The 27,609-nt window shown below is 40.9% G+C and overlaps 1 protein-coding gene and 1 non-coding gene across 2 annotated transcripts in view; both read left to right on the top strand.

The window, feature by feature from the left end:
- Positions 1-27,609, top strand: part of PRDM6 (PR/SET domain 6) — a 101,203-nt gene that overhangs the window by 63,252 nt on the left and 10,342 nt on the right. The window contains exons 4-6 of the mRNA XM_077138810.1: positions 3,707-3,834; positions 8,209-8,333; positions 19,202-19,544. Of these exons, the coding sequence (XP_076994925.1) occupies positions 3,707-3,834; positions 8,209-8,333; positions 19,202-19,544 (596 nt within the window). The remainder of the gene's footprint in view (positions 1-3,706; positions 3,835-8,208; positions 8,334-19,201; positions 19,545-27,609) is intronic.
- Positions 14,546-14,616, top strand: TRNAE-CUC (transfer RNA glutamic acid (anticodon CUC)). Its single transcript has one exon. It is a non-coding gene; the product is annotated as a tRNA-Glu (tRNA).

The raw sequence follows: 27,609 nt of genomic DNA, 5'->3' as shown, positions 1-27,609 counted from the left end.
AACAAATATGCCCAGTATATTTTCTAGGATTTCAAGAGTTTTCCACAGCAAACCTTAACCCTTTTCCCCCAAGTGTTCTGTATTTCTTTACACTTTATTTCCCCTTCCTGCAAAGGTTCATTGTTTGGCTTCCTTTGAAAGAACAGAGCAAATATTAAAACTTTATTGTTCATGTGCATTCAGAATAAATGGCAGTTTTCAGCAATACTTCGCTTGTATTCAAGTGTTCTTTCAGAACGAATCTTTTTCTTATTCTACTTTGACTCTCTTGCCTTCATTCTCACTATTTAAATGAATAAGATTTCTGACCTTTTTGGCATTTTCATAAGTCCTGAGGGGGATTGTGTATATACTTCGTGCATAACTTTGGACATTTTTCTGCTTAAGTCTTTTGAAAGATAATAAAAACAAAATAACCCTAGGTCTTGGCATTTGTAAAATTCCTTAAATATTTCTACAAATTTATCTCTTTAAATTCCTTAAGTATTTTAGAGCTTTCAGGTATCTGACTTAGAATTTCATTTTCGTGTCACACAAATGCAGATGCTGATGAAACCTCCGAGAGCAAACTCCCATATTGAAATTGTTGCTGCAACTTTAGGCTGAAACCCATTGAGTAATAGACGAACTGTTGTCTTTGAATAGTTCGGTCACATGCACAAGTTTAATACTGCCCCCTCCCCACCAGCATTTTAAAATTAAGTTCTAAAATGGAAAGAAGGGTAAGCAATGCTGGAGAGGAATCATATACCTCCAGCATCAGTACCTAGAGCTGTTCTGAGAAGTCATTTATACTTTCTATTCAAATTCACACTCAGGTATTCTATTTTTCCAATTTTTACTCTCCTTATTCGAGAGGAATGAACAGCAATAGGCAGCAGAACTTTCTGGTCCATCATTTCTCTTTGAAGAAACACTGAGTTAAATGTTAACTCCTAACAGCACAGGTCAGAGAGAGCTGCAGATTATCTTGAGGCAAATGCAAAGGCACAACGTGTCCATCTCCCTAAATGACTCTGGTAGGAGGTGCTGCCCATTTTAATATGACGATCCCTTCAGGAAATCCCACCCACTGTGAATATATGTTGTTATGACTAGACATTTATGAGGCTTTTATTTTTTATTTTTGAGGAAAGCTGAGTGAAACAGATATAATCAGATTTGTATCTTGAAAGATCACTCTGGCTATGGTTTAAAGAATAGGTTGGAGGGGGCAGGGGGCCTCCAGGGAAATGAAAGAAGAGGTGATTGCCGAACTTCTGGTGAGAAAGCAAGCCGACTACATGTAGGATGGTAAAGGGAGCGAGATGGACGATTGCACTGAAGTGTTTAGGAGGCAAATTGAACCGGGCTTGCTGAAGGCTGAGTTCGGTGAACTGAGGGAGAGGGCAGTCTCAAGGTTGAGTGAGTTCCCTCAACTCCGATTGGGTACCCAGTTATTCATCCTAAGTAGATGGGATTCACTTCACAGTTTCATGCGAAATATCATAATATCGGTGTTAGCCGAAGCCCGGTCTCACACCATGTACAACCTTGTGTGATACTTGGCAGAAGCCTTACAAATAGCCATCTACTTCTTCAAGGCAAATAGCGGTTTATATCAGGCAGACAAAAATTCAGCATGGAGATGATTACTGAAGCAAGAGTGTAGCTGGAAATGCTTTCTATACTCTGTCTGAAGCCTAGCTGGCTAGTGGCCATTGTTCAAATGAGCCAACACTGAAAGTAGCACCCACTGCCTATAAATACTGGAGAGTTTTTCTTTGCTGTTGAGGACATTGATTAAAAGCACGAAGAAGGATTGCTGTGTGTGCTTCTCAGAATGGTTCATAATTATTTTCACCAGCAGTCCTCATGGAAAGTTTGTCCACGGGGGGTGGGGGGTGGGGACAGGGAGACAGGGGTCTGGATCATCAGCATTTTTGGCTCCTTTATAGATAAACACTGATGCTAAAGGGAACCTAACAGCTTTGCTTAATGTCTCATGAGCTGTCAACAGTAGACTCAGGGTTGAGGCTTTGAATCTTGACCAGTTTCCTAAAAACAATGCAAAACTATAGCGTAGTCTAGTTAGCGGTGACATCTACCATTAGATTGCTTGTGTAGCAGAGGTATCTATCACATTGAATGCTTATATTCTTTGCCATCATCCAAAAATTAGGAATTTAAAGACGTCATTAGCCTTCAATATAAGAGAATTCAGGAATTATCTGGTAGATAATCCAGAAATCTATTTTTTTCCTCAGGCTAAATTGATTATCAACTGTGATGGCTTTGGCGTGTTTATCCAGTCATAAACTCTCAAACGGTTGTCTTCATTAGATTTTTTATCTTTTATTTGTGGGGATCATGGAAAGGCTGGAGAAGAATGAGTTCATGAAAAGTAAAGAAAACAAAAACAAAACCAACCAACCAACCAAACAAAAAGTCCCACAAAACTTTCAGCTATTTTAAAATAACCGGTGATAGTAAAAAGAAACTGTCATCACTAACTCTTTAGGCCCCCAGAATAGAAATGCCGAGCTAAATTAATATAAATGACCATATTACTTTCAGGGCCTGAATGTAACCAGTGAGGCTCTCTGTAAAACTTACTCTGTGCCTGTTTGGAAAGGAAAAGTGGAAAGGCTGACTAGCAAGAGTGAGAGACATATTATTTCTTAGGATGCACTGGGGAATGCCTCAGCAGCTCCAGAAGAAATATCCCACTGCTGATTTTATTTGAAAAGCTCCAGTTGTACCATGGTCTTCCTGAGAATCATGCTCCTAAGAAACTCTTTGAAGTGCCCCTTGCTTCCAGTCCTGAGGATGACCTTCTAGAATTGCTATGCTTTTATACCCCCCTCATCTTCTGCTCCTGGATCTGAACTGGTTTCTAGAAAGGGCAGCAGTTTTCTCTGTGCCAACAAGGCATTTGGTCGGCTCGCTAGTTGTTTTGCTTAAGACTCTGCCCTGAGTTTATTGCCAGGCTTGAAGCTGATTCGTTTGCTTGAATGCGATCTTGAAAGAAAATCTACTTTTCCTTTCAGAAATTTGAAATCAGTTGAGAAATTTGAAGTCTACAGGAAGCAGCTGTTTTCTTTCCTCTTTTTGAGGGTCTCTCTTGTTGGATGACTCCTCTCCCAAAACTTTCAGGTCCTGGCAGCTCCAGTCCTACGTCTTTTGTGAAGTGAGAGTCCATTTGTGTCACCTACATCAGAGTTTGTTTCTCCAACTCTTTGCAGCTTCGTACTGTCCAACCGCCTTCTGCTAGGTGTTAACCCAGCTTGCCGAGCTGATGTTTACTGTCTTTGTGGCGTCTTCACATGGCTATATGTTTGGGACTGGGAGATGCTTGTGTGGATGTTCCAACCATGTCAGAGGGGCCTCTCCTTTCAGCTCGCTTTGTTTATCTGGCAGCTCATTACTTAAGACCGGCCTGTCAAAATAGGTTAAATATTCTTTGGGAAACATAGTCACATACTTGAGATACCACAAATATGTTTAATGCAGGGAAGATTGGCTTGATAAGAAAAACGTGATCGACTTGCATCACCAAAAAATATTTCCCTGTTATTCCAGTTGAGTTTCCACAAGCATCCATAAGAACTGGCAAACCTAAGTGCTATAAATTTCTGCAGCCGACACATCAAGACACCAAGGGAAGCAGGGAAAATGATTGCTGATGATTCGTTCTAACTACTTGACCTTCTGACCTCTTCTCTAGATATATGACCAAGATGGGACACTACAGCACTTTATTGATGGAGGGGAACCTAGTAAGTCAAGCTGGATGAGGTATATCCGATGTGCAAGGCACTGCGGAGAGCAGAATCTAACAGTAGTTCAGTACAGGTAAAGTACATCTTTTTTTTTTTTTTAACTTTTATATTGTATAATATAACATATATACAAAGCAAAGACATAAAAAAAAAAAGCAATGGTTTTCAAAGCAGTCTTCAAAAAGTGGTTGCAGGACAGATTTATCATGGGCTACCATACTATCCCCTCATATTTTTCCTTCTAGCTGCTCCAGAATATAGGAGGCTAGAAAGCTTACTTTTTTATCATCACAATCAACTTTTTTCCTTCTTTTTTTGTGAACAGTAACATATATACAAAAAAGCTATAAATTTCTAAGCACAGCACCACAATTAGTTGTAGAATGTATTTCAGAGGGTTACAATTTCACAATTTTAGGTTTTTCCTTCTAGCTGCTCCAAAATACTGGAGACCAAAAGGGATATCAATTTAATGATTCAGCATTCATATTCATTTGTTAAGTCCTATCTTCTGTGTATAATTCCACCATCACCTTTGATCTTTCCATACTTCTCTTTGGGGTTGTTTGGGCTATGGCAATTCTAAATTTTTTATATTGGAAGGGTCTGTCACTGATATGGGGTAGGGAGATGGAACTATCTGATGTTCTGGAGAGGCTGGACTAGGTTTCGGGGCTTATCTGAACCAGGGACCCATCTGGAGGTTGTAGGTTTCTGGCACATTACTCTAGCGCCTGGAACCCTTGTGGAATCTTATATATTGCCCTAGGTGTTCTTTAGGATTGGCTGGAATGGTGCAGGTTGGGGGTTGGCAGGTTATGATAGGTAGCAAGGTCTACCTGAAGCTTGCATAAGAGTAACCTCCAGAGTAGCCTCTTGACTCTATTTGAACTCTCTCTGCCACTGATACTTTATTAATTACACTTCTTTTCCCCCATTTGGTCAGGATGGAATTGTTGATCCCACGGTGCTAGATAAAGTGTATCTTGATTTACCACTTACAGAGCTGAAGCCCTTTGGCTTGCATATACAAATTCAGGCTTGTGATTAGTTTTGAAAAAAAAAACCCTGCAGAACTCTGCAAGGACTGGCAGGAAAGTTTTTTTTTTTACTAGGTTTCTGATACCCCTTTAGTCTTTGCAACAGTGATTTCATGAGAATCCAGGAATAAAACTGCTAGCAAAGGCATCTCTTCCACTATGTACACATGGTAAAGTTACTTATGCATCATGGGGTCTCAAAGGCCTGAGTGAACCCAGCAAGCCCACCAATTTGGGGCAATTACCCCAGCAAATCAGGTGGTTTTGAGATTCAGCCCCAGTCCCGGTGCTGTCAGGCTGCCTCCTAGGGGCGACGTTTTCATTTACACAGAGGCATGAGAAACCAAGACTGCTCAAGCCTTTCCAAGGCTGCTCTCCCAAAACTGTTACGTTCGCAGCAATGGCTGCCTTGGAAGGTGCTAGAGCATTTGAGTTCCGCCCGTTGACTGTCCCGGGTATATCTGAGGAGAGGAAGTGGTTTCAGAGCATGGAGGAGTCCCCCATGTCCTGAGACTTTTGGGCAAAGCACAAAGGGTGACAAAGGCAAGGTGGAGCCACCCCATTTCCTAGAGTCACCTACAGAAGCCTTTTGGGAGCCGAGAAACAGGATGGGTTCTCCGGGGCTAAGCTGCATCTGCTCAATGCACCTGTTGGTCAAGCATTTCCTCTGAGTGCCTAAGAAGGGTGGAGTGGAGACTGGAGGGCAAAAACAAATCAAATAGGAAAAAAGCCCTACCACTAAGCTTTCTCTTTTTTTCAAAATCCCTCGAAACATGTGCCATATAAATATATGACCTCAGTTATAAACAGTCGCGTTCCCTTTAGAATCAGAAGCAACTGTTTAGCTTTATTAGGCTCCATAGACACATCAAAGCAGAAGGCCCTGTGCTTGGCAATTTGGAACCCTGCCCATGGCTATTTTTTTTTTTTTTTGGATTTTGAAAAGGCAGCCTTTCTTTTAAAAAACAAAAAGCAAATTTTCTTCCCCTTGTAGGCTAAAAGCTGCACAAATCTGGCTTGCTGTCCAAAGGGCTCTCATTCAAAAGGAACATATTCGGGCAGCGTGTGACTCATCGCCTTAGCTTCCTATGCAGTTTCATTTCATTAAAATAATGGCTAAAATGAAATAGTGCAAGGCAATATTTGATTACACTGCTAGGTATGGGTTCTCCTCACCTTTACTCCAGCTGCACTTCTGTCATAAAGTTTTTAGGAAACTCTGAGCTAGAAAAAGTAGTCAAGACTGTGCTTAGTCCATTCAGCAAGAGATAGTTTGGCTGGCTCTGTAATGAGCGCCCGGGGAACTCTCTCCCAGTAGATTCTGAATTTGGGAAAATGAGAAAACCCAAAGAGGGAGGTGGGATGAGGAAGTCATTACCTATCTGTTAATACTAAGTGGGTTTTCTAGCTCCCTTCCACGACGCTTCGTAAACCTCCAGTTCTCTCTGCCAATCTGCTTTCGATTACTTCAGCTCTTTATAAAATGCACTACAAAAACACAATTAAAATAAAACAAAAAACTGGCATCCCTCACCAGTCACCGCGTCCAAGAGTAAGAAAATAGAGAAGTTGGACCCTGAAGAACCAGCCTCGTTTTTATCGTACATGAATGTCCTCCTCGCAAAACGTCAGCTGGTTTAAATTCATTCTGTTATGATTTGTAATATCTAAATGGAATTTTCTTCAAAGCGCCCTTGATTGATTGACCCTTCGCTGAACGTTTTGTTTTTATTTTGAGGCTGACAATAATGTTTGTTGGCATGTGTTCTGCTTCAACTGCGTTGGGACGCCATGAAGCTATCTTTATGAGTCATCCAACCACAATACTAAATACATGTCAGCAAAGGAAATATTATCTGAAAAGGGAAAAATCCCTTTGATGTGCTTCAACATGCAGAGATTTCTGCGAGTTTTGGAAGCTCTGCCCGCTTGTAAGGCATGGTGTATGCTTACACATTTTCCCCCCTCTCGGTCTACTCTGTGCCTCCCAGGACCACCCATTGCTTGAAAACAGTTCTGCTCTTTCAACGGCAAAGTGTGTCATTTGGTTTTAGCACATTCATTTGCCGGGCGCAGTGTTTATATTAAGGGAAGCCAAACCGAGAGATGAAATGTTACAAGGGTGAAGTACAAAGTAGACTCAATTTTTCTCAAGTTAGGGGATGCCAGTGATTTATAGGTCGGCTGCAATTTTGATTTTTTTTTTTAATGTAGCACTGGAAAGAATTAATAAAATGCACAGCTCTTGGAGGGAGGTAGGGGAGTGAGGGCTGGACAACCGGCTAGAGTTTTTGTCAGATATTCATAGAATGTTGGGAAAAAACATTCTGCTTAGCTAGCAGTGCCCTCGTGAGACAGAATGGCAGCAAGTAAGGAAAATAACGAGATAAATGAAATTTTTGCAGCTGCAAGTAAAATATTGAGAATCTGCACTTTTTTATTGATCTTTATGAGCCTATTGCCAAGAGCCACTTTGTGGTGACAAAATATGTTGACAAGTGCATATCTCACTGCCATGAAAAATGTGGTGAAGGATTCGCCTTATGTCTGCAGTGTTATACAAGGAACAAATTGCCCTGCTAGAGCCAATTCCTTACAGAAAGGCTAAATTTAAAGCCCACCGACCCTAAACACTTTTATCTTGAACTTGAGGCTGATAGTTGTAGTAATCCTTCATTGAGAAAACTCGTCGCAGTTTCCTCATTTTTTTTTTTTAAGTCTGTAGATTTTTCTTTACAGTACCAAAGCTGTTATAAAGAATGTTTATTTCTTGGTACTTTCACTGTATCATTTCAGAGTGTAATCTTTCAACCGGAGTAAAGTGCTCTTCTTGTATTTATTGAATTTACATCCGTTTCACATAAAACGGTTTTTCTCTTCTCCTGAATCAAACTGTAGAAGAAAGGCAACAGAAAGGATTTTTATTTCTCTCCATCTTTATATCACAAAGCTGCTTAATTTTATGACGGATTTGGGAACTCCCAGCGCTAAGCTGCAAGAATACATTTAATGATTTCCTTTGAGTAAGAAATCAATGGTATTAATTTATTAATGGGGCTGAGATGCCAGAGTCTTTGCCATTTGCCAAGAGAGAATTTTCTCATTAGTGGGAGATGGAATTTTTTTTTTTTAATGAACTCTTGGTTTTTGCTCTCTACTGGGCCAAACATCCATCTCTCCGCTAGGATGCTGTATGGAGGGACACTGTAAATAAATTGTGAGTTGTTTGTCATACTGGGTTACAGGCTCTAATTGGTTGCAGGGGACAATAAGGTGGATGCAGATTTATTACAAACAGAAACTGTTGAGGTGGAGCTGAGCAGAACTTTTGGGGGCAATAAAAATGTGAAATGGGGGTACATGAGTCCTACCTATTACTAAGCTGGGTTTTCTTTTGTTTTGAATAGGTCGAATATATTCTACCGAGCCTGTATAGATATCCCCAGGGGTACCGAACTTCTGGTGTGGTACAATGACAGCTATACGTCTTTCTTTGGGATCCCTTTACAATGCATTGCCCAGGATGAAAACTGTAAGAATTTATTTTAGCTCTGAATTCACATCTCAAAATACCTATTTCAAACCTAACTTTTTAAGAATATGTTTTGAAGCTCCTGAAACACGGTTCACTGCGATACATCATTCAAAGGTGCATAAGTCTGTCCCATCATTTTCTTTTCCCTGTACGTCTTTTGCTTCTTTCGTAGGGCAGCTTAACCTGCACAGGTCAATCCTTCTTTGCCTGTTCACAATTTCATGCCTCACCTCCGACAGCATTAGGGTTTCTCCTTTGCCATCACTTTAAAGTACTGGTTAACAGCAAAGTTAGGTCAGCTGGTATTTACTGAACACCTACTATGTCTGTTTCTATGCTTGGCACCTGTTCTAGTTTACTAGCTGCCAGAAGGCGAGACACCAGGAATGGAATGGCCTTTTTAAAAGAGGAAATTTAATATGTCGCAAGTTTACAGTTCTAAGGCCTAGTGAAAAGTCCCAATTAAAGCAAGCTTATAAACAATGTCCAAATTAAGGCACCAAACAAGAGGTTACCTTCACTCAAGAAAGGCTGATGAAGTTCAGGGGTCTCTCTCAACTGAAAAGGCATATGGTGAACATGGTGATGTCTGCTAGTTTTCTCTCCAGGCTTCTTGTTTCATGAAGCTCTCCTGGGGACGTTTTCCTTCTTCATCTCCAAAGGCGTCTGGCTGCATGGGCTCATCGTTCTCGTGGCTCTTTTGCTCTCAAGTTTTTTTCAAAGTGTTTCCTCTTTCAAAGGATTCCAGTAAACTAATCAAGACCCACCTGGAATGGGTGGAGTCACATCTCCTCTAATCAAAGGTTAATGCCCACAGTTGGGCGTGTCGCATCTCCTTGGAGATAATCTAATCAAGTTTCCAACCCTCTGTCCTGAAACAGCTGCTTCGGCAAGATGGATGAGGATTACAACATGGCTTTTCTAGGGCATATAATCCTTTCAAGCCAGCACAGCACCCTAGCAAGTGACAAGAGCAGCGTGAGATATGCCTTCTGCTGTACGGGGATACACAGTCTTGTTGAATCCACCCTGTATGCAAAAATGAAACAATGAGAAAGCAGTAGCTTCTATGTGGGCTGACCCCCGTATAGTTGGGCGTGCTACCTCCCAAGCAGTCACTGGAGTGAGAAATGATCATGTAAATCATAGCCATGTGACCGAAGAATTTGTGACTTTCTAAATTTCCTAGTCTAGAGCAGACCATGTGATTTTCTTCCATCTCTGTTACTATGACAGCTATTATCTTTTAAAAAACAACCTGATGTCTAGGCAAATGCAAACTTGCAGCAACTTTCAATTTATATGTTTGTTTTTCTGGTTCTTTGGAAAATATTATGATTTCCAGTATTTGGAAAGAATTAGATAATTCTGGTGTGTTTCCGTGTGAAACATCAGTTTCAATGATGCTGTTCATTTTTGTCATAAAACTAATCTGTGAACTCACAATTTGGTGTTATGTTACAAAGGAGGAAACAGAACAGCTCTATTTTGTTAGTTAATTCATTTTAAATGTTAATTCATTTTGAATTTTTTTTTCCTTCACTTGCTTTTCCTCTCTCTCTCTCACACGTGGACACACACACACTCTAATTTAAAAATGCTCGTATTACTACTGATCAAAATGCTGATGATCAGATAGTTCTTTTCCATCTTCTCTTTATTTTCTTTGCAAAAAACAAAAGACTTTTTAAAGCCTGTTGCTATCAACTTTTCTTTTCTACCTTACCCTGATCCAAAACCAGACTCAGATTTTTAAAAAATGAATTTTTTTTTTTTTTTTTTTTTTTTTAAGGAAAGACAGAGAGAGAGAAGGAAGGAAGGATAGAAGGAAGGAAGGAAGGAAGAAAGGGAAACATCTTTAAACATTTTCTTGTTTTATTGTATTCTGTTTCTCCGTTTTTGTTACATGGGCTGGGGCCGGGAATCGAACCGAGGTCCTCCGGCATAGCAGGCAAGCACTTTGCCCGCTGAGCCACCGCGGCCCGCCCTAAAAAATGAATTTTTGAATGTATAATACTTTCCTCTCACTTCCCGAGTTTCCATTGCAAAGCTTCTTTTCTGTACTGATGCTCCTGTTTGAGGAAGTATCTGTTTTCATAGGGGAAAGTCTCAGTGTTGGACACGAGTGTGCACTTGGTGTGATAGGCAGATACGGAGCTGGAGGACAGGGTGATCACTCTTGCCCAGAATGTCTCGAAGCTCCCACCCCCCCTGAAAATAGGTCAGGGTCTGTGCACAGAAGAACACCCATGTCAGCCCCTGCCCTGCCAACGTGGGGGTCAGCCTGCACGTTGGGACCTTGCCAGAACCTTGCTTCCGAAGTGTGAGACTTGATCAAAAAGGATTCCTGAAATCCTACAAAGTTCTCTGCTTCCTCCTTTAATACAACCTGCTACAGACTCTGAAGAAGTTGTTCTGGAGTGTGTGCTCTGAGGAATTATCAGCAAGTTGACCTATCAAAGTCTAGAGAACTAAAGGAAGTGGGACAAGGCGGGCCACGGTGGCTCATGCCGGAACCCTGGGTTCGATTCCCGGTGCCTGCCCGTGCAAAAATAAATAAAACGGACAGGACCTAGTCCAAATATTCATTGATTCATCCATTCGTTGCTCAAATATTGCTCCGTGCCAGTGCCTTTGCTGTGTGCCACAAATACAGCAGAGACCCAAACAAGCGAAATTCCTACCCTCACGGAGCTTATACTTTAGTGGAGGGAGAGGGATAGTAAAATGATCTGCCTGAAGTCTTAAACAAGATCACTTTGGCGGCTGTAAAAAGTGGATAGTAAGGGGTGAAGGTGGAGGAGGGAGCCCGGTGAGAGGCTCTTGCAGGAATCCAGGACAGAAGTGCTGGTGGTTTGGACCAGTGTGGAAATGGTGGAGGTGGTGAGAAGTGGTTGGATGCTGGATGCAGTGTGCAAGTCAAGCCAGCAGCATTTGCTGACCCATCGGATGCGGAGTGAGAGCGAAATAGAAGAGTCAAGAATAACTCCAAGGTTTTTGGTCTGAGAAACTGGCAGCGTAGGAGGACCTCTCAGTGAGTATGTCAGGAATGGAAACTGCGGAATAATTACTTAGAGAATGCGTTTCTTACCCTGAATGGGGCTCTTTGGAGCCGAAATCCTAGATCTGCAAACTGTGCGATGCCAGTACATGTACAGGGGGGTTGACGGGTTGGAGTAGAGGGTTTGGGGGTCCACATGCCATGCTCATTAAGCACTTTCATTTATAAAAATATAATTCTCTCCCCATGGTTCTCGCAACATTGAAAGTACACATTTCCTATTGAGTGTGTGCAGCAGATTCAGGCTCCAGCGACTGCCCCCCTTCATCGGCAGCTGTGAGGGGTCCAGCACACTCACCCCTGGGCCAGCCATTCAGAGCTGCCTTGCCTCAAAGAGAGTTCAGGGTTTCACACAGGCATTTGGGTTCTGGAAGCAATTCCTGTGTTATTTTCTTTTTAAAAGTCACAGTTATAAATGTAATAGAGCTCCAAAGAGAGAGCCCCTCCATCCACCGTGGACCTTTCAAAGAGCCTGAAGGAACGCCTGTGTCGACAGATTGTATCCGCAAGGAGAAATGAGGTTCCCCCGAGCTTCCAGGGGAGGGATTAGCTCCTGCAGAGTGTAAAGACCATAGTGTATTCATATTCATTTTGGAGGAAATTAAAAAAAAAAAACCTGGGAATAAATGTTAAACAAGCCTTCCTGCTGCTTTTTCTGTCTCTGTGAAGCTGAGGGAGCAGAGTGTGAAACCTGATGGCCACGCGGGGGTTGCTGTCCCGGAGAAAACACTTGCCTCAGTGAGTCCTGCCGTTTGCTTTTGATTTGAAGACATGACATATAAAGGGGCACCTCTGCACGGTGCCCCTCACCCCCTTCCATCCCACCTACGGGTAAGGAAGACCCTACTCAAGCCTTCAACCTGTGACCTCTGAGAAGGTTATGGCATCGTTCAGTTCCACAAGTATACTGAAGTTCTCCCTGGAAACCATTGTGATGGACTCTGAAAACTCAGCCCCTGTCCTTTATGGATTTGATCTTCAGGAAGGCACACAAACACACAACTATGCTACAGAATACGGTGTAGGTACCTCAGGAGGGGCTGTGCAAAGAGAGTATCTCTGGATTAGGGTGAGGGAGAGACTGCTGCTGCTCAGAGTGTAGCCCAGTTTGACTGTGTCTTATTAATTTGACTTCTGCAGCATTCTATAATTCAGTGATCCTTTGACTCTATTTGGAAGTTAGCTGTGGGGATGACTGTCATGGTGGAGAGCCTTTTTGTCAACTGCAAGTTCATGAGAATTCTGCGTAAACAAAACAGATAAATACAAAGCTGGATCCTCAAGCCAGAAAGGAAAATCTCAGGTGCCAGGAGTGACGAGTAACCTCAAAGCCATAAGGACTGAGCTGGGCTGTGGAGCTGTGGGGCCGAGCATTAGCTCAGTAGGGAGGAACCAAGTTTTAGACCCCTTGTCTACATGGGGAGCTGGACGAAGGGGCTAGCCTGACCTTGAATGGAAATGAGAACAAGGAGCTGTCCATCTTGGGCCATTGGTGGAAAAAGAGTCACTTCCTAAAAACCTGCCCCAGCTGTGCATGGTCTGGGGCTTGATTTTGCACTGCTTGCCAGATGTGGAAAATCCTGGGCCCAGAAACTAATAAAAATTAGCCCAGAATTGGAGAAACCTGTAGGATTCTTGAAGCAGCAAAGGAGAAGTCATCCTACAGGGACATCTCTGCATCTGTGTAGGACTCCAACAGAAGGCAGCACTCACTGGAGATGAGTTCATGGACGAAAGTGACAAAAGAGACAGGGAAGCCCACCGTCAGGAGAGTTTTGACCTCTTGGGTACTGAAGGATGCCGTGATGTGCTGCCTAAATCACCCCCAGCCCCCATGCCCACTTCAGGATGGAGGCACTCGTTCATTCCCTCAGTTCGCGGGAGTATAGGGTGCTGACAGTTCTCAGATGAGCCCCTCCAGGAATTATCTTCAGCCTAAAAGTGCCACTCACCCTAGATTGTGCCCCCTCCCCATGGCAGCCCATGTCCAGTGACTGGTCACTGAGGGGGTTGGGTCAGTATAAAAGGCTGGTTCACTTGCCTAAAGCGGGACAGCTCTGAAGGACCTTCTCAGCTCCAGAGACGTTAAACTTCTCTCTCCATCCGCGCCTCCTGCCCACGACGTGTGTCCCTGAGGTGCTGATCCTGAGAGCACCCCCCCGCAGTAAACTTCTTGTGCACAGATTTCCAAGTCTCTGATTCTATATCCACCTGTCAATTCCCTGTCTTCATTTCCATGTCTCACAGGCCCCTCAAACTGAGCGTATGCCAAACTGTGTTCTGTCCACTCTCACATTTCAGTAACTGTCCCTCCTACGCAGCCACTCGCTCATTCTGGAAACCTTGGCGCATGCATCTTCTGCGCCCTTCTACCTGATCCGTCATTAAGACCTGTTGGTTGTAGATTCTTAAATGCACTTCTTTTCTTCACCTCTGCTGCCACCACCCTAACTGGTGTCTCCGTCGACCTTTGGCTGGATCACTGCCGTAGCTTCCTACAGGAACCCATGCTCGCCTCTCTTACCATATCACAGCAGCCCAGCAGCCAGAGTGAAGGATTCGTTGGTTGGTTTTGTTGTTTCAGTTTATTCATTTGTCTTGTTAATAGTAGCCCAGTTACATAGCTCCAAATCCAGAAAGTGCCATTGACTGTGCCAATCTCTTTGCAAGAGGCAATCAGTAGTGCTGCAGTTTCTTAGATCTTCTTCCAGAGATATGTTTTTCCCATTCGGCATGTGTCATGTTCCTCCTCTCTTTCTCTTCCTCTCCACCCCGTTTTACACAAATATAGTGTACTGTATACATTGCTCTGCATTTTGTTTCTTTTTAAAATAGACTTTATTTTTTTAGAGCTATTTTAGGCTTAAAGAATTGTGCAGGGAGTGATGAGAGTTCCCATACATCCCCCCTCATCCACTGTTGCCCCTGTTTTCACGTGTGCACCTTCCTTTTTCATTTAACAGTTTAGAGTGGTGCATTTAAAGCATACATCCGATCATTTCACACTTAGTTTAGAATACTTTTCAGCTTTCCGTTACTTTTAGGATTAATTCCTAATTCTTTAATCTGGTGGCTTATGGGCCATGTAGTGTCCAACAGTACTTAATGTGGCCAACATACTGTTTTTAAAATAATATGATAAGAGGGTGCAGGGGTAGTTCAGTGGTAGAATGCTCACCTCTCATGCGGGAGACCCGGGTTCGATTCCTGGACTCTGCACCCCCCAAAAAAAACTGATAGGAAATATTATGATCCAAGTGTCTTTAGATTGGCCATACCCTTCTCGGTTTGCTGCATGTCATACCATCCTTTATTGTGGGATAAATACAATATTTATTTGCTGCCTCCTACCATCCTCACTCCATTACCTGCCCGTCTCCCATAGGCATTGGGAATTGTGCTGCTTTCCTCTCCAGCCCGCAGTGGCAGCCCTTCTCAGCCTTTCTCTCTTTTGCTCAGGCCTCGCTGACTGCTTTTCAGTTCCTGGAGTGCCCATACCTGAGCATGCCACACAGACCCTATGGCGAAAGCTGCCAATATTCTGTCTCCTCATGATGACCGTGTCTCCCTTTGCACCTACCTGAGACCTATGCACCACTCAGGACTGGGATTTAAGGTCGCTGCCTCTGGAAAGCCATTCCCCATACCCCAAGTATAAGTATCCCTTATGTATGCTTTCCTGGCGCTCTTTCCCCCCTCTCCTAGTATTTATGACAGCTCTAACACCTGCATTTGATCAATTCTAAATTTCATATATTTTTCACATTTTAATCTAACCTGGTAGGTTTCGTTAAGTGAATGGTGATTTATAATTATAATGGTACAACTTGCAATTAATGGGATTTTTGACTCCATGAAACTGAGTAAATATGTATTTGAAAAAAATTTTGCTTAGTATCAGTCTTTTCCACTAGAGTTTAAGTGCCCTGAGGGCAGGGATTGAGGTTTTTCTCGTTCATCCGTATCTACAGCACATATTGTAGTAGACGCTCACTGTGTATTTGTGAACTGAAGAAATGAATAAGAGGGATTAGAATAAGACTGTGTTTTACGGATTCTGAATTTGCTTCAGTCAATGTTTTAATTGACCAGGATTTGTTGAATTCATGTTCTTCATTCAAGGGTTTGAGAGTTTGCCTGTCCCTCTTAAACTTTGTCCTTACAGACTAAAGAGATTTTACAAGCTCATTATGTCTTGGTGCAGAAACCACTTGATCTTTCTGGGCATTTTAGTTGGCCATCTCTGGCCTTTTGGAGTTGTCTGTGTTGTGTTTTTTGAGCTAGGACAATATAGTATTTTCTGGTCCATTTTCTTTACCCTTGCTGATAGTTTCCTGTATTTGTTGCTAGCTTTGAATGCCATGAAAATGAGGCTGGTATTTGGCAATAATAATCTTCTGTGCCTTTTAAGGCCTGCTTTTAAAAACTGTACTTTTTAGACTTCTGAAGTTCTGTGGAAGTGTGCAGGATCGTTTAGAGATCAAATATGGTTGCTTTTGCAAAAATCATTCATTCTTATTACTTCTCTCTTCTCTCGAATTATGTACTCATTTTCATTTGGCAGGATTGGATTTATTCACAAGTCTAATAAGAGAATATGCCAAAAGTAAAAGATAAAGTGCGAGTATCACTTTCTATAGCAGAAAATACGTATTTGTTTGGGGTGTTCTGGAAGAATAAAATAATAAAGCAGTGAATAATTTCATTCTAACCGTTCCCATTCTTAATAGCCTGAGAGCTGTCATTGTGATGATTAACTCACATCCCTTATATCCTGGATTGGTTTGCAAACCGGTATGTATTTTTCTTCATTACTGTTTTGACATGGATTGTCAAACTTACAGAAATCACTGGCCCACAAACTCTTTTGTTTAATTTAAAGATTATATGACCTTAGCAATTTTTGAGAACTCACTTATTAGATTACCCCCCAGGAGCATAAATGGAAAGTCAGATTCCAAAACGCATAAGCACTATTTGCGTTATTTTCCCCCCAAGGGTGTCGTATTCCTCTTTCCAACAGTGAAGCCTCTGGCAGGTTTTTCTTTCTGTTGTTCATGTTGATGACATCATCACTCTGCATTCTTCCCGCCGTGGTTTCTTCCCTTACCCACCCCACCAGAGCTAAGCGTTGTCTGAAATCAAATATATTTCCCTTGCTTTGCCTCTTCCACATTAGTTATGGAAGGGTGCTCCTCATGTCTGACAATGTGGCTCTTTTTATGATTTATTTTAAAAGTGGCCAAGCATGATGAAACATTCCTTTTCTTCTAGTACCTGTGTAAACAGTCACACAATTGGTGTGCAATTAAAGATTTTTTTTTTTTTTTGGTACATGATTCGGGAATCGAACCTGGGTCTCCCACATGAAAGGCAGGCATTCTAACCACTGAACTACCCGTGCACCCTGTGCAATAAAAGTTTTTTGAAAGTCTAAAAACTGTCCATAAATTCCATCACGATTAAACAGTTCTGCTCCAGCCATTAATATTACGTATAAAGACATATATAAAATATAAACATATTTATAAGCATCTGTTTGTATGGGTACTGTGTATATACATAAAAATAACTCATATGTGTATAAGTTTTATCTGTCAATCTATCTATCCATGCTAGCTAGCTATCCATGCTATCTATAAAATGTCCTTTTTCTTTTTGAAACACATAAAGCAAGTAGAGAAACAGTAGGAAAACACTGCCCTGGATATCAGAAAGCTATAGTTTCTAGCCTAGCTCTCTTCTTAAGTGAATGTGTGCTCTGGGACAAGTTACTGGACCTTTGCAGGTCTCAGCTCTTTTCCTTTGTAAAGAGGGGTTGAATTAGATCAGTGCTTTTCAATGCTGATTGCCCATCAAAAGCACTTAGGGAGCTTTTAAAAATGCAGGTGCCTAGGTCCCACTGAGTGATTCTGATTTAATTTTTTCTATCTCCCCAATTCAGATGAAGAAGTATGGACTGGGGGAATCCCTTGGTTCTTTTCACATCTGTGATTCTCATGGTTTGGTTTTCCTTTCTAAGACAGGATAGGCCAGGCTGTCAGTGTCCTGTGGCCGGGCAGGATGACCCCTCAGCTCACGTGTTTCCTTCAAATGTGGTCTTGGACCCCTGGTCAGTGACCTTAGTTTGCATGGCTTTGCTACTTGCCATTACCAATCTTTTTTCCAATCATCCTTTTAAAATACTTTGCTCTCTAGTTTCCTTCTCTAGACTGCCTTATAATCAGTAATCCCTTTGGCCCCTGAAATGACTAAAAAATACATTTCATTGACACAGCAGTTACTTTACAAAAGAGTAATAGTTTTAAGCATATTAGATTCTAATCACCTCGAGACCTGTGGAATGATCAAGGACCGCTTGATAAGTATTATTAACACAATCACTGCTTTTAAAAAAAGGAAAACATTTTTAAAGTTTAGCAGGTTTTCCTCCTGAAAGACATTTCTTTTTCCTAGTTCTGTCCCCACTGCCATTGCCACCAGCCTAGTTTAGGCCAAGCTCCCTTCATTCTAGTCTCTTCTATAATAATAAGAATGGTGGTGGCTGCTGATGGTAAGCCCTGTGATGAGAACTTCCATCATCTCGATATTAAGCTTCGTAAAGGGAGTGGTCCAAAGATGAGGAAACAGGGGCTCATAAAGCTCAACATCCATTGATATTAATTGTCAGCTAAGCTCTTTGCTGAATCCTAATATATCCATTATCTGATTCATTATCTGATTCATTCATTCATTTTACATTTCACCAAGGATTAAATCAAGGACTTAAATGTTCCATGCTTGCCCACCAGTCATGAGACCAGGAAATAGTGGAGTTAAAATCCAGGCCATCTCAGCCTCTTGGCCATGTGCTGTTAATAATATGATTGTTGTTTCTACATCCCCACTCTACAGATGGGAAAGCTGAGGCAAAGAGAGGTTGAGTAACTTGGCTACAATTGCCCAGCTAGTAAATGGCAGAAGTCAGGATCTGAACCCAGGGCTTTCTGATTCCAGAGGCCAAGTTACGAGCCCAGTTCATGCCTCACTCAAGCCCAACTTGGACAGTGCTTCGTTATCCTTGCTATTCCTCTGCTCAGGAACAGTGCATCTCTAATTCCTTGGACTAAAGTCTTTTTACTTAGTTATTATTTTTTTTTATCTATCTGTTTGTTCTTTTACAATCTTCTGACGTCTGCACCCAATCCCATTATTTCCCACAATGCCCAGAATCCATGCTCTGCTCAGCCAGCCTGTCTCCCTCACAACCTGCCAGATGTTTCCCATCTTTAGGCATCTTTCATATTGTTCCCTTCTTTTCTGCAGCCAGCTTTGCTTGCATACCTTTCATTTGGTGGCAAGATCTGGTGGAAGGCCTGAAATCTCATCTGTAGCTAACGAAGTTGAGCCTATTTTCTCTGCAACCTTCAAGACTACCCTCTGTTGAAAATGCCCCCGTTTGCTCTTCTGCTCCCTTTGCTGTGTCTTCCATCTGAGCTCTCTCCTAACATTAGGGGCAGAGTGGAGCCTCAGTGTGCAATCTTGAGCATCTCATTCATTGAAGAGAGCTTCATGAGGGCAAAGACCATGTAAGAACAATCCTGAGCATATAGCAGCGGCATAACGAATAGGCATTGAATGAGTTATTAATTTGCATTCATAGGGCTTTACCCCGCAAATCAAACTATGTTATTATGTTAATTCTGAGTTTAGAAGAACACATTCAAAAGATGCTAATGTACAGGAATTTTTTAAAATGCATGCTATTTTGCTTATTTTAAGGGCTAGCAAAACTGATCTTCTAAAAATACTGTTGTTCTCCTAGTAAATGTCCCTTCCACGGTAATGGAAGCCATGTGCAGACAAGACGCCTTGCAGCCCTTCAACAAGAGCAGCAAACTCTCCCCGGCCACCCAGCAGCGCTCCGTCGTTTTCCCACAGACTCCCTGCAGCAGGAACTTCTCTCTCCTGGATAAGGCTGGGCCCATTGAATCAGGATTCAACCAGATCAACGTGAAAAACCAGCGAGTCCTTGCCAGCCCGACCTCCACAAGCCAGCTCCACTCGGAGTTCAGTGACTGGCATCTTTGGAAATGTGGGCAGTGCTTTAAGACTTTCACCCAGAGGATCCTTTTACAGATGCATGTGTGCACGCAGAACCCCGACAGGTAACACCCGACGCGCGCGCTCACGGTGCTTGCTTCGCGAGATGCGCCGCTTGCGTCCCTGCCAGGTTCCATTTGCCTCCTGCACCCACAGCTCTGGGGGAATCCCTGGGATGAGAGACCTTTTGGAAGGTCTGAGAGTTAATGTCAGGCCACCGTTCGACTCTTCTGGTTTAGAAGACCTCATGGGCAGGCTGGTGGCTGCAGAGGGGAACTTGCACTTGCTTTCCAAAGAGCTCTGTGCAAGGGTAAAGGGGAGGCGAGTGGAAGGAGCCTTTATATGAATAACATAGATGGAAAAATGAGGTCGGGATAATTAGAATCCTCTCTGTCTTCCTGAGATAATATAGCTGGCCGCTCTGCTGCTGTCGCAGTCGTTTCAGGGTTCACCTCCAGTGTGCCGTGGGTATGAACTTAATTAAGTACGAAGAGGTAATGAATTGGAATTTTTTGCTTAGCGCATTTTTCTTTGGAGCATGCAAACCCATAAATCCTGCAAAGCTGTCAAAAGGAAATACCTCCTCTCCTGGTGATGTGGAGGAAAACAGATGCCACTTATTCAATAAACTAATATCCACACAGAAGAAAAATGTTGACTAGATACCTCAGAGTCAAAGTTGGTTTGAAAGTTTGTCAATAAAGAATTTTATGGCCATGAACTGAGGATGAAATTTAGCTGAACAAGTGAATTAAAATTTCAAGTACTCTGACGAGTGGCACAGTAGATATAATGGAACTATTATTTATGAATCAAAGCTGGTTTATTCGACGGTCTTGATAGCTGGCAGAGCAAAAGACAAAAATCAAAGTAATTCAATAAGAAAGAATTGCTTGTGTTTTATCTCGCCTCCGTGTCCTATGAAAATTTGATTGAAACCAAATTATCTAAGAATAGCCTTGAAAATGTACCATGAACATAAAAGCAGAGCATAACTTTTTGGAACTGGAACAGGAGACTCGAAAGTGGGACTCCTGAATTATTTTCTTAGTTTTGCCTCTGATTTACCTTAAGCAAGCCACTCAGCTCTCCTTGCCTAATAATATGTGTTTAGCAATCTCCTCCCAGCATTACAGGATAGCACTCTATGCCAGAGAAGCCGAGTAAGGACAGAGAGGATGGAGGTGTGGCAGAGTGAGGATGGATATTTTCCGAAATAATGGTAATCAATTTTTGGGTATATGTGTACATATCAACATAGAAGTGCTTTTATTTATGCCGTTCTAAAAGACTTGTTTAGGATCAGACATGGCTAAAGCTAATTAATGTTGAAACATTTACTTTAGGGCTGTTAAGACAGCTGGGTATTTATAATCTTTTACTTTCAATAGAAGAGCCCCTCGATTAAAATATCAACAAACTGCTGCACATCTTGGTACTATATTGGCTGAAAAGGTGATACAAAAGTTTTGACAATGTTTACTCCTTCAGAAAGATTTCTTAAAAAGTTTCCTCTCCTTACAAGTATATATAAAGCCTCAAGATATTTGAAGTTTTCACAGCATTTTGCTAGTTTCTTTAAACTAGAAAAGATGGATTAAGATCTTGTTGTAAACTTGCTTTTTAAATAGAGTGAGTTCATTCAGATGGACAGATCTGTTCTTTGAAAAGGTTCATTGTAGGCATGGTCATAATAACTGAACATGCAAGGTGAAGTGAAGTAATAGTTAAAAGTTTCTGGATTCTGGAACTCAGCACTTAGCTTTGCATATGATATGACTTCGTGCTAAATGTCATATACATTAATGAAAATACGGAACCGTAACTAGAAAGACACTGAGGTGTACTATTTTGTCTTATTCCAGTCACACTGGAATAAGTATATTATGTTATCATGTGTATTATGTTTAATATGTTTAATAAGTATATTATGTAATCATGTATATTATAGTTTAAGCCTCTATGAGGTCTGTCTTATGAATTAATATTTCCACAATTTGTAATGCCTCAGTATAAACTGTCAGAAAAAAATATCTGACAAATTAGAAAACTTACACATGCAAAATACACTTCCATGAAAGCTTTTCAGGCCAGAGCTGATTCCAAGCTAATTTAGAATTATTGGCAAAAATCCTGTGCCAGACCCTGTTAGGTTTCTTTGACTCAAATGCCCAGGTGCTGTGTGGCCAGGTCTCCCCATATGCAGTGAGGTGCTGGGTGCTTGTCATCTGGGTAAATAACCAGAGCTGGAGTGAATTGCTCAAGCAGTGAGGTTCTACTTCTCCCTTTCCTGGGAGTAATTGGAGCACCTGAGGTGTGATCACCATTATTCGTGAGTGACTTCAAATAAAGAATTATGACAAAAAAAATAGTCCCTTTATAGGCAAAGTAATGAAATAAACAGTGTTTCTTACTAATGGTGGGGAGATACTTGCATTACACCACCCCACTTGAGATGATATTTGGAAATGAGGAGGAAATAGAGAAAGATGTCCAGTCACTTTGACCCTATAGCCTCATTCTAAAGATGTAATTTGCTTTTAGCCTTTGGACTGGAACAGCTCATTCCTGTTCCTGAACCTAGGATGCTATCTTTCTACCAGAAAATTTGGAAGGAAAACGTACTCTCCATAATTCTTAATTCACCCAGCTTGGGTGAATTGCTAAATAGGAGAAAGGCACAGAACTACAGTGGAGCATCAATTTGATCAGGATGGTTGCTAAATCTAGAACCTTTTGCATTACTCTTCCTTTTGCATGGACACTTCAAACTGCTGAACGCATGTATATTCTTTAGTGATTGACTCCATAAATCAACTGGCCATTTAGCACCCTGTGTCCAGCCAGTCATAAACAATGAAAAAGCCATTCCCCCTGTTTGAAAAACACGAAATGTTTTATTTTGTTAAGAAAATCTCGGAAGAATCAGAGGCAAGAAGACAAAGTCCAAAGATAAACAGGTTCAAGTTTCACCCAGGCCTGAATTTGAAACAGACCCCTAAATTTTAAGTCCAAAAGATTTTTCATTTACCAGGCTGAAAATTTGGCCATGAATCCTCAGACATTTGAACCTTCTTCAAAGACACTTTGTGTGTCAACATTCGTGAGCTTTTTCATGTGAGGGACCATCAGAAATTCTATGCCTTGATAGAAAGGGGAAGGATCTCTGGACACACAGGGATATGCCAGAATCACCATGTTTCACCACTGTGGTATTCACGTTCAGTGCAGAAAAAATTTTATTTGACCTACTAAGGTGGGAATCAGCGCTTGAAGATAAAAACACATCAGCAGGGTCCAGGAGCTATAGAATTGTTATTTCTTGATTTAGATCTGCTAATATTAGCAAAAAAAAAAAATTTTTTTTTTTAAATCTCTTCTTCCTTTTCCCCAGGCAACTGGCTTTTGCTTTGCCTGCCCAAATTCAAAAAGGAAGAAGCTATTGGAATCTAAATCAGCCAAGATTGTATTCAGGGACTTCACACACTCTTAGGTTTTTATATAAGCTTATTGCCTAGGCCACAGCAACTCGACTCATTTTTGCTTTGAACCAGGAGTTAGAAATCCCTTTTCTCTTCTGTTTTTTCCCTGCTGCAGAAACTCCCAACAATCCCATTGGGAGGGCTCCAGGAAAGGGTAAGCACAGCCTTCCATTACAGTGGATTATTTTCTGATGAATATGTTCTCTTTCATAAAAGTTGTTTTTATAATGCCTACTTTTGTTTATTTTGCATCCTTTTTCTTTTCCTTTCTCCTTTTGATTATTTATGCCACATGGAAAAGTCTGCCGTCAGCCTCCCCTGTACACCCACCGTCAGTTGTTCACATTTGCATTTCCAGCATCATTGCTTGTAATTGGATGTGGTACCAGAGAGGAAAACGAGTCTTTGGAAGGTGCTGTTTGATGGAAGGTGCCTGGAGCTCATCCATCACGACAATGGTTTCTTTGGAATGTTTCAATGGTTTTGTGTTCCAGTATTTCTTTTGTTCCCCCAAATGTGAAGGTATCTTCCTCTAGTTTTCAGTGTTCTCCAGGCCCATTGGCTCTGCCCATTTGTAGCTTTCCTGAAATCTTTTTCTCCTTTACATAGAACTGTGTTCTTTACTCACTCCACCCAGCCAGCAGTGACCTAAGTAGCACTCTCTTTGAAGTCTTGGGAGATTTGCACTTGCACTGGCTGACACGGAGCGAAGAGAAAATGTGGCTTCGGCTGAACAGTTTTTGTCCTGGAGCCTTTCGTGCCATGAAATAAAAATCAAAGAAGGATTAATAATTTTAAACCAAACCACACTTAGTTTTGTTAAATCTTTTATCCTTTTCCTGTACACCAAAGCAGTTACAGACTTAACGCAAATGAATTGCACATTTTACTGGAGAAATCTTTGCCAGTAGAGCTGCCAGTAACAGATAAAATGCCAGAGGATGTACAAAATTGTTTCACTGCCTTCTTTCTGCTGTAAATTTACCAGCATTGATAGATACTAACTAAATCAACCCAAGCTTTGTCTGTTTTTCAGTTATTTCTTCATTGGGTACAGAGCACTTTCAGGTTTTTCATGAAGCTTGGTATTTCTTTTCTTTTTCTTTTCATTTCTCACAATTTTTTAAGTTATTTTATTTATTAAATGTACTAACATACAAACACAAACATTCTTACCATATGATCATTCCATTCTACATATGTGATCAGTAATTCACAGTATCATCACATAGTTGCATATTAATCATCATGATCATTTCTTAGAACATTTGCATCAATTCAGAAAAAGAAATAAAAAGAAAACAGAAAAAATTCTTACATACCATACCCCTTACCCCTCCCTTTCATTGACCACTAGCATTTCAATCTACTACATTTATTTTAATGTGTTCCCCCTATTATTTATTTATTTTTAATCCATATGTTTTACTCATCTGTCCATAAGGTAGATAAAAGAAGCATCAGACACAAGGTTTTCACAATCACATAGTCACACTGTGAAGAAGCTTGGTATTTCTGTATTGGAACTAAATGCATGAGGCTATTTAAATGCAAATTCCTTAAAACTAAGTAGAGTAATACTTCAGTTTCTCAGTTGCACTAGCCGCGTCACAGTTGCTCAACAGCTCCTGTGTTGGACAATGCAGAGATAGAACATTTCCATCATGGCAGAATGGATTCCATTGGGTAGCATAAGTCTCAGGTTGTTAAAAAAAAAGAAGGGGGGGTTTGATAAACTACTACTGGGTGTGTGATGCTATGCCTTTGTGAGGAATGCTTATTTTGTTTGCCTTGGGAAGAGTGCTGTGTGTGTGTGTGTGTGTGTGTGTGTGTGTCTGATGATGTGGGGAGAATCAAAGTGGTCTAGAAAGAAGATTCTCACTTAGTGACGTGAGATCCTGGAAAGAGTGCAGTTAACCAACAGTTGGTGTTGTCAGTCCTCAGAGCTTTTTCTGGTATGACACATCAAAGGAATTCTGAATCTGCTGCAGTATATCCAACTTTGGAGTTGATAAAGATAGCATTCAAATGTTTATAAACTAAGGCCTTATTTTAGGGCAGACATTAAAAAATTAATGGGAAAGTTATCAAAATAAAAAGCTGAGTACATTTTAGTGACATACCCTTCCAATATCAAACATTTAGAATTGCCAGGGCCCATACAACCCCAATGAGAGGTATGGAAAGATCAAAGGTGATGATGGAATTATACATAGAAGATAGGACTTAACAAATGAATATGAATGCTGAATCATTACCTTGATATCTCTTTTAGTATTTTAGAGCAGCTAGAAGTAAAAACCTAAATTGGTGAAATTGTAACCCATGTCAAATTCTGAAATATATGCTACAACTAATTGTGGTGCTGTGCTTGGAAATTCATAGCTTTTTTGTATATAAGTTATTGTTCACACAAAAAAAGAAGGAAACAAAAGTCAATTGTGATGGGAGAAAAGTATTTAAGCCCTCTAGCCTCCTATATTCTGGAGCAGCTAGAAGGAAACATCCGAAAGAATCATATGGTAGCCCATGACAAACTCTGGGATCCATCTTGTAACCACTTTTTGCAGAGTGCTTTGAAAACTATTGCTTTTTTCTTTCTTTGCTTTGTATATATGTTATACTATACAATAAAAAAAAGTTAAAAAAAAAAGCTGAGTAATGGCAACTAATTCTGTGCCTTAAAGGTCCTTCAGCTATAAATTAAAAGGTGAGGAATTAGATTGTGCTAATAGAAATATATATATATATATATTTATGTTTATTTATACACCCACATCTTAAGGCTTGTGACCTTAAGTGTTCTCAAAAGAAGTTGTGATACCCAAGTGTTGATAATGTTTTCTTAGTCCAGCTTTTGGGCTTGGAGATTTAATTCTGTCTTGAACATATTCTATGCCCTTAGATGAAACCCTATCACACAATCAAAGCTGAGATGAATTTTTGACCATTTCCCTAACTCATTTTTTTAGAAGTTATTGAAAGAACAAGAAAAGAGGGCTTAAAGGAATTCTACCCTACTAACTGTGTAGCTTCTGTGCTTTCTGAGGACTAACTTTCTATAAATTTCTAGGCTGGAAGAGACAATCTGTTATTGCAGTGGCAAGTAGGGTAACATGTGTTAGTTCTTAATTCTGTATAAAAATCAGCTTCTGCAGAGTTGAATGTGACTGAAGGGTCTGAATTCTTATTTTTCGAGGTAGCTAAGAATGAAGGGTTATTACTTTGCTTTCTGGGATCAACTGTATTTTGTTGTTCTTCTATATTTGCACGTGTTCACCAAATAAGTTTAAATCATTCATCTTCTAATTAGCATGTGCAGTGCACACATGCACAGCTCTGTGTACAGAGAACTGGCTCGTACGCCTGATGGAAGATGGAGAGCATATTTTTGCCTCTTACTTCTGAGAAGCTGTGCCCTGGAACAATCCTCAGGCGATGCACATTTGTTGATTATCTGGAACGTACGAAAAGAGCTCATCGGAATGAGCATGTAGTTCAGTCCATCTCCCTTCCCAGAGAGATGAGAAAATGGAGACTCAGGAAGTTGAGTGACTTGCCCCAAGTTCCAAAGCTGATTGAAGTCAGGGACTGAAGCAGGACTTGTCTCTCCTGTCTTGCCTCCTCTAGACCCTGCCATTCAGTCAGGCTGCGCCTGCGAAGTTTTAAAAACTGTACCTTAGGTCGCTGGATTCCTAGCAAACACTTCTCAGGCCAGTGCTGGGCAATGGTGATGTTTTCGAATGCCATTATCCTTTCGTTGGTATTCCTTTGATATATTCTTTTTCTTGTTGGGGTGCATGGTCTGGGAATCGAACCCGAGTCTCCTGCATGAAAGGCGGGCATTCTAACCACTGAAACACCTGTGCACCCACCTCTGATATAAAAATTCAACATAAGGCTCTCTGTTGTCATTTCTGCTCTCCTGCGTGTAAATCTTTGCCACTGTGACTGTTAGCATAAAAAGAATGAATTGACTTCTGACCATAAGAAATAAATCAGTCCAACTTTTGACAGCAGAGTTAGAAAAGAAAGAAAAGATTAATTGGTTTTGTTTAGTGGCTTATTGTTTATTGTGATAGCTATTAAAAATAGATAACCAGAGGCTAATAAATGTTAATGGTCCCTTCACTATTAGAAAAATCAATTGTCAGTGGATATAGCATATATTAAAATATTATTTTGCTTGTAATCTTCAATAACATTAAAAAAAAAGTCATCCCTGAGAGAATCATTTTTGAGGAGCCTTTTAAAGTTAACAATCACCACAAAGACCAGGCTTGGCAGGGGAATACTTTCACCTAAATATAATTTTAATGGCTTTCAAAGCATTATTTTGTAATTGTAATAAGATGCATACGTAATTTGTCAAGATTGATAAACTCCTTACCAAGGACTCTTATATATTTCTTTGAAACTTGTTGGAGGACAGTTAGATAGATTTCTTAATGTAAGTAATTAAAATTGTATAGTATTGAGTTATTGACCAATCCTGGACTATTAATCAAGCTAAAAAATTCTACAATCAGTGCTCAGCGTCCCGAAGCCTGGTAAAGTAATAGTATTTGTGCTCAGTGAGGCAAGTAGCCACAATTAAGCACTTCACTTGACAAATGAGAGGCTACACTTTATTTGCACTTAATTGAAT

Source organism: Tamandua tetradactyla, chromosome 21, assembly GCF_023851605.1.
Source record: "Tamandua tetradactyla isolate mTamTet1 chromosome 21, mTamTet1.pri, whole genome shotgun sequence".
Taxonomy (NCBI): Eukaryota; Metazoa; Chordata; class Mammalia; order Pilosa; family Myrmecophagidae; genus Tamandua; species Tamandua tetradactyla.
Note: the sequence above shows the minus strand (reverse complement) of the source record. Positions and strands in the feature narration are given on the sequence as shown.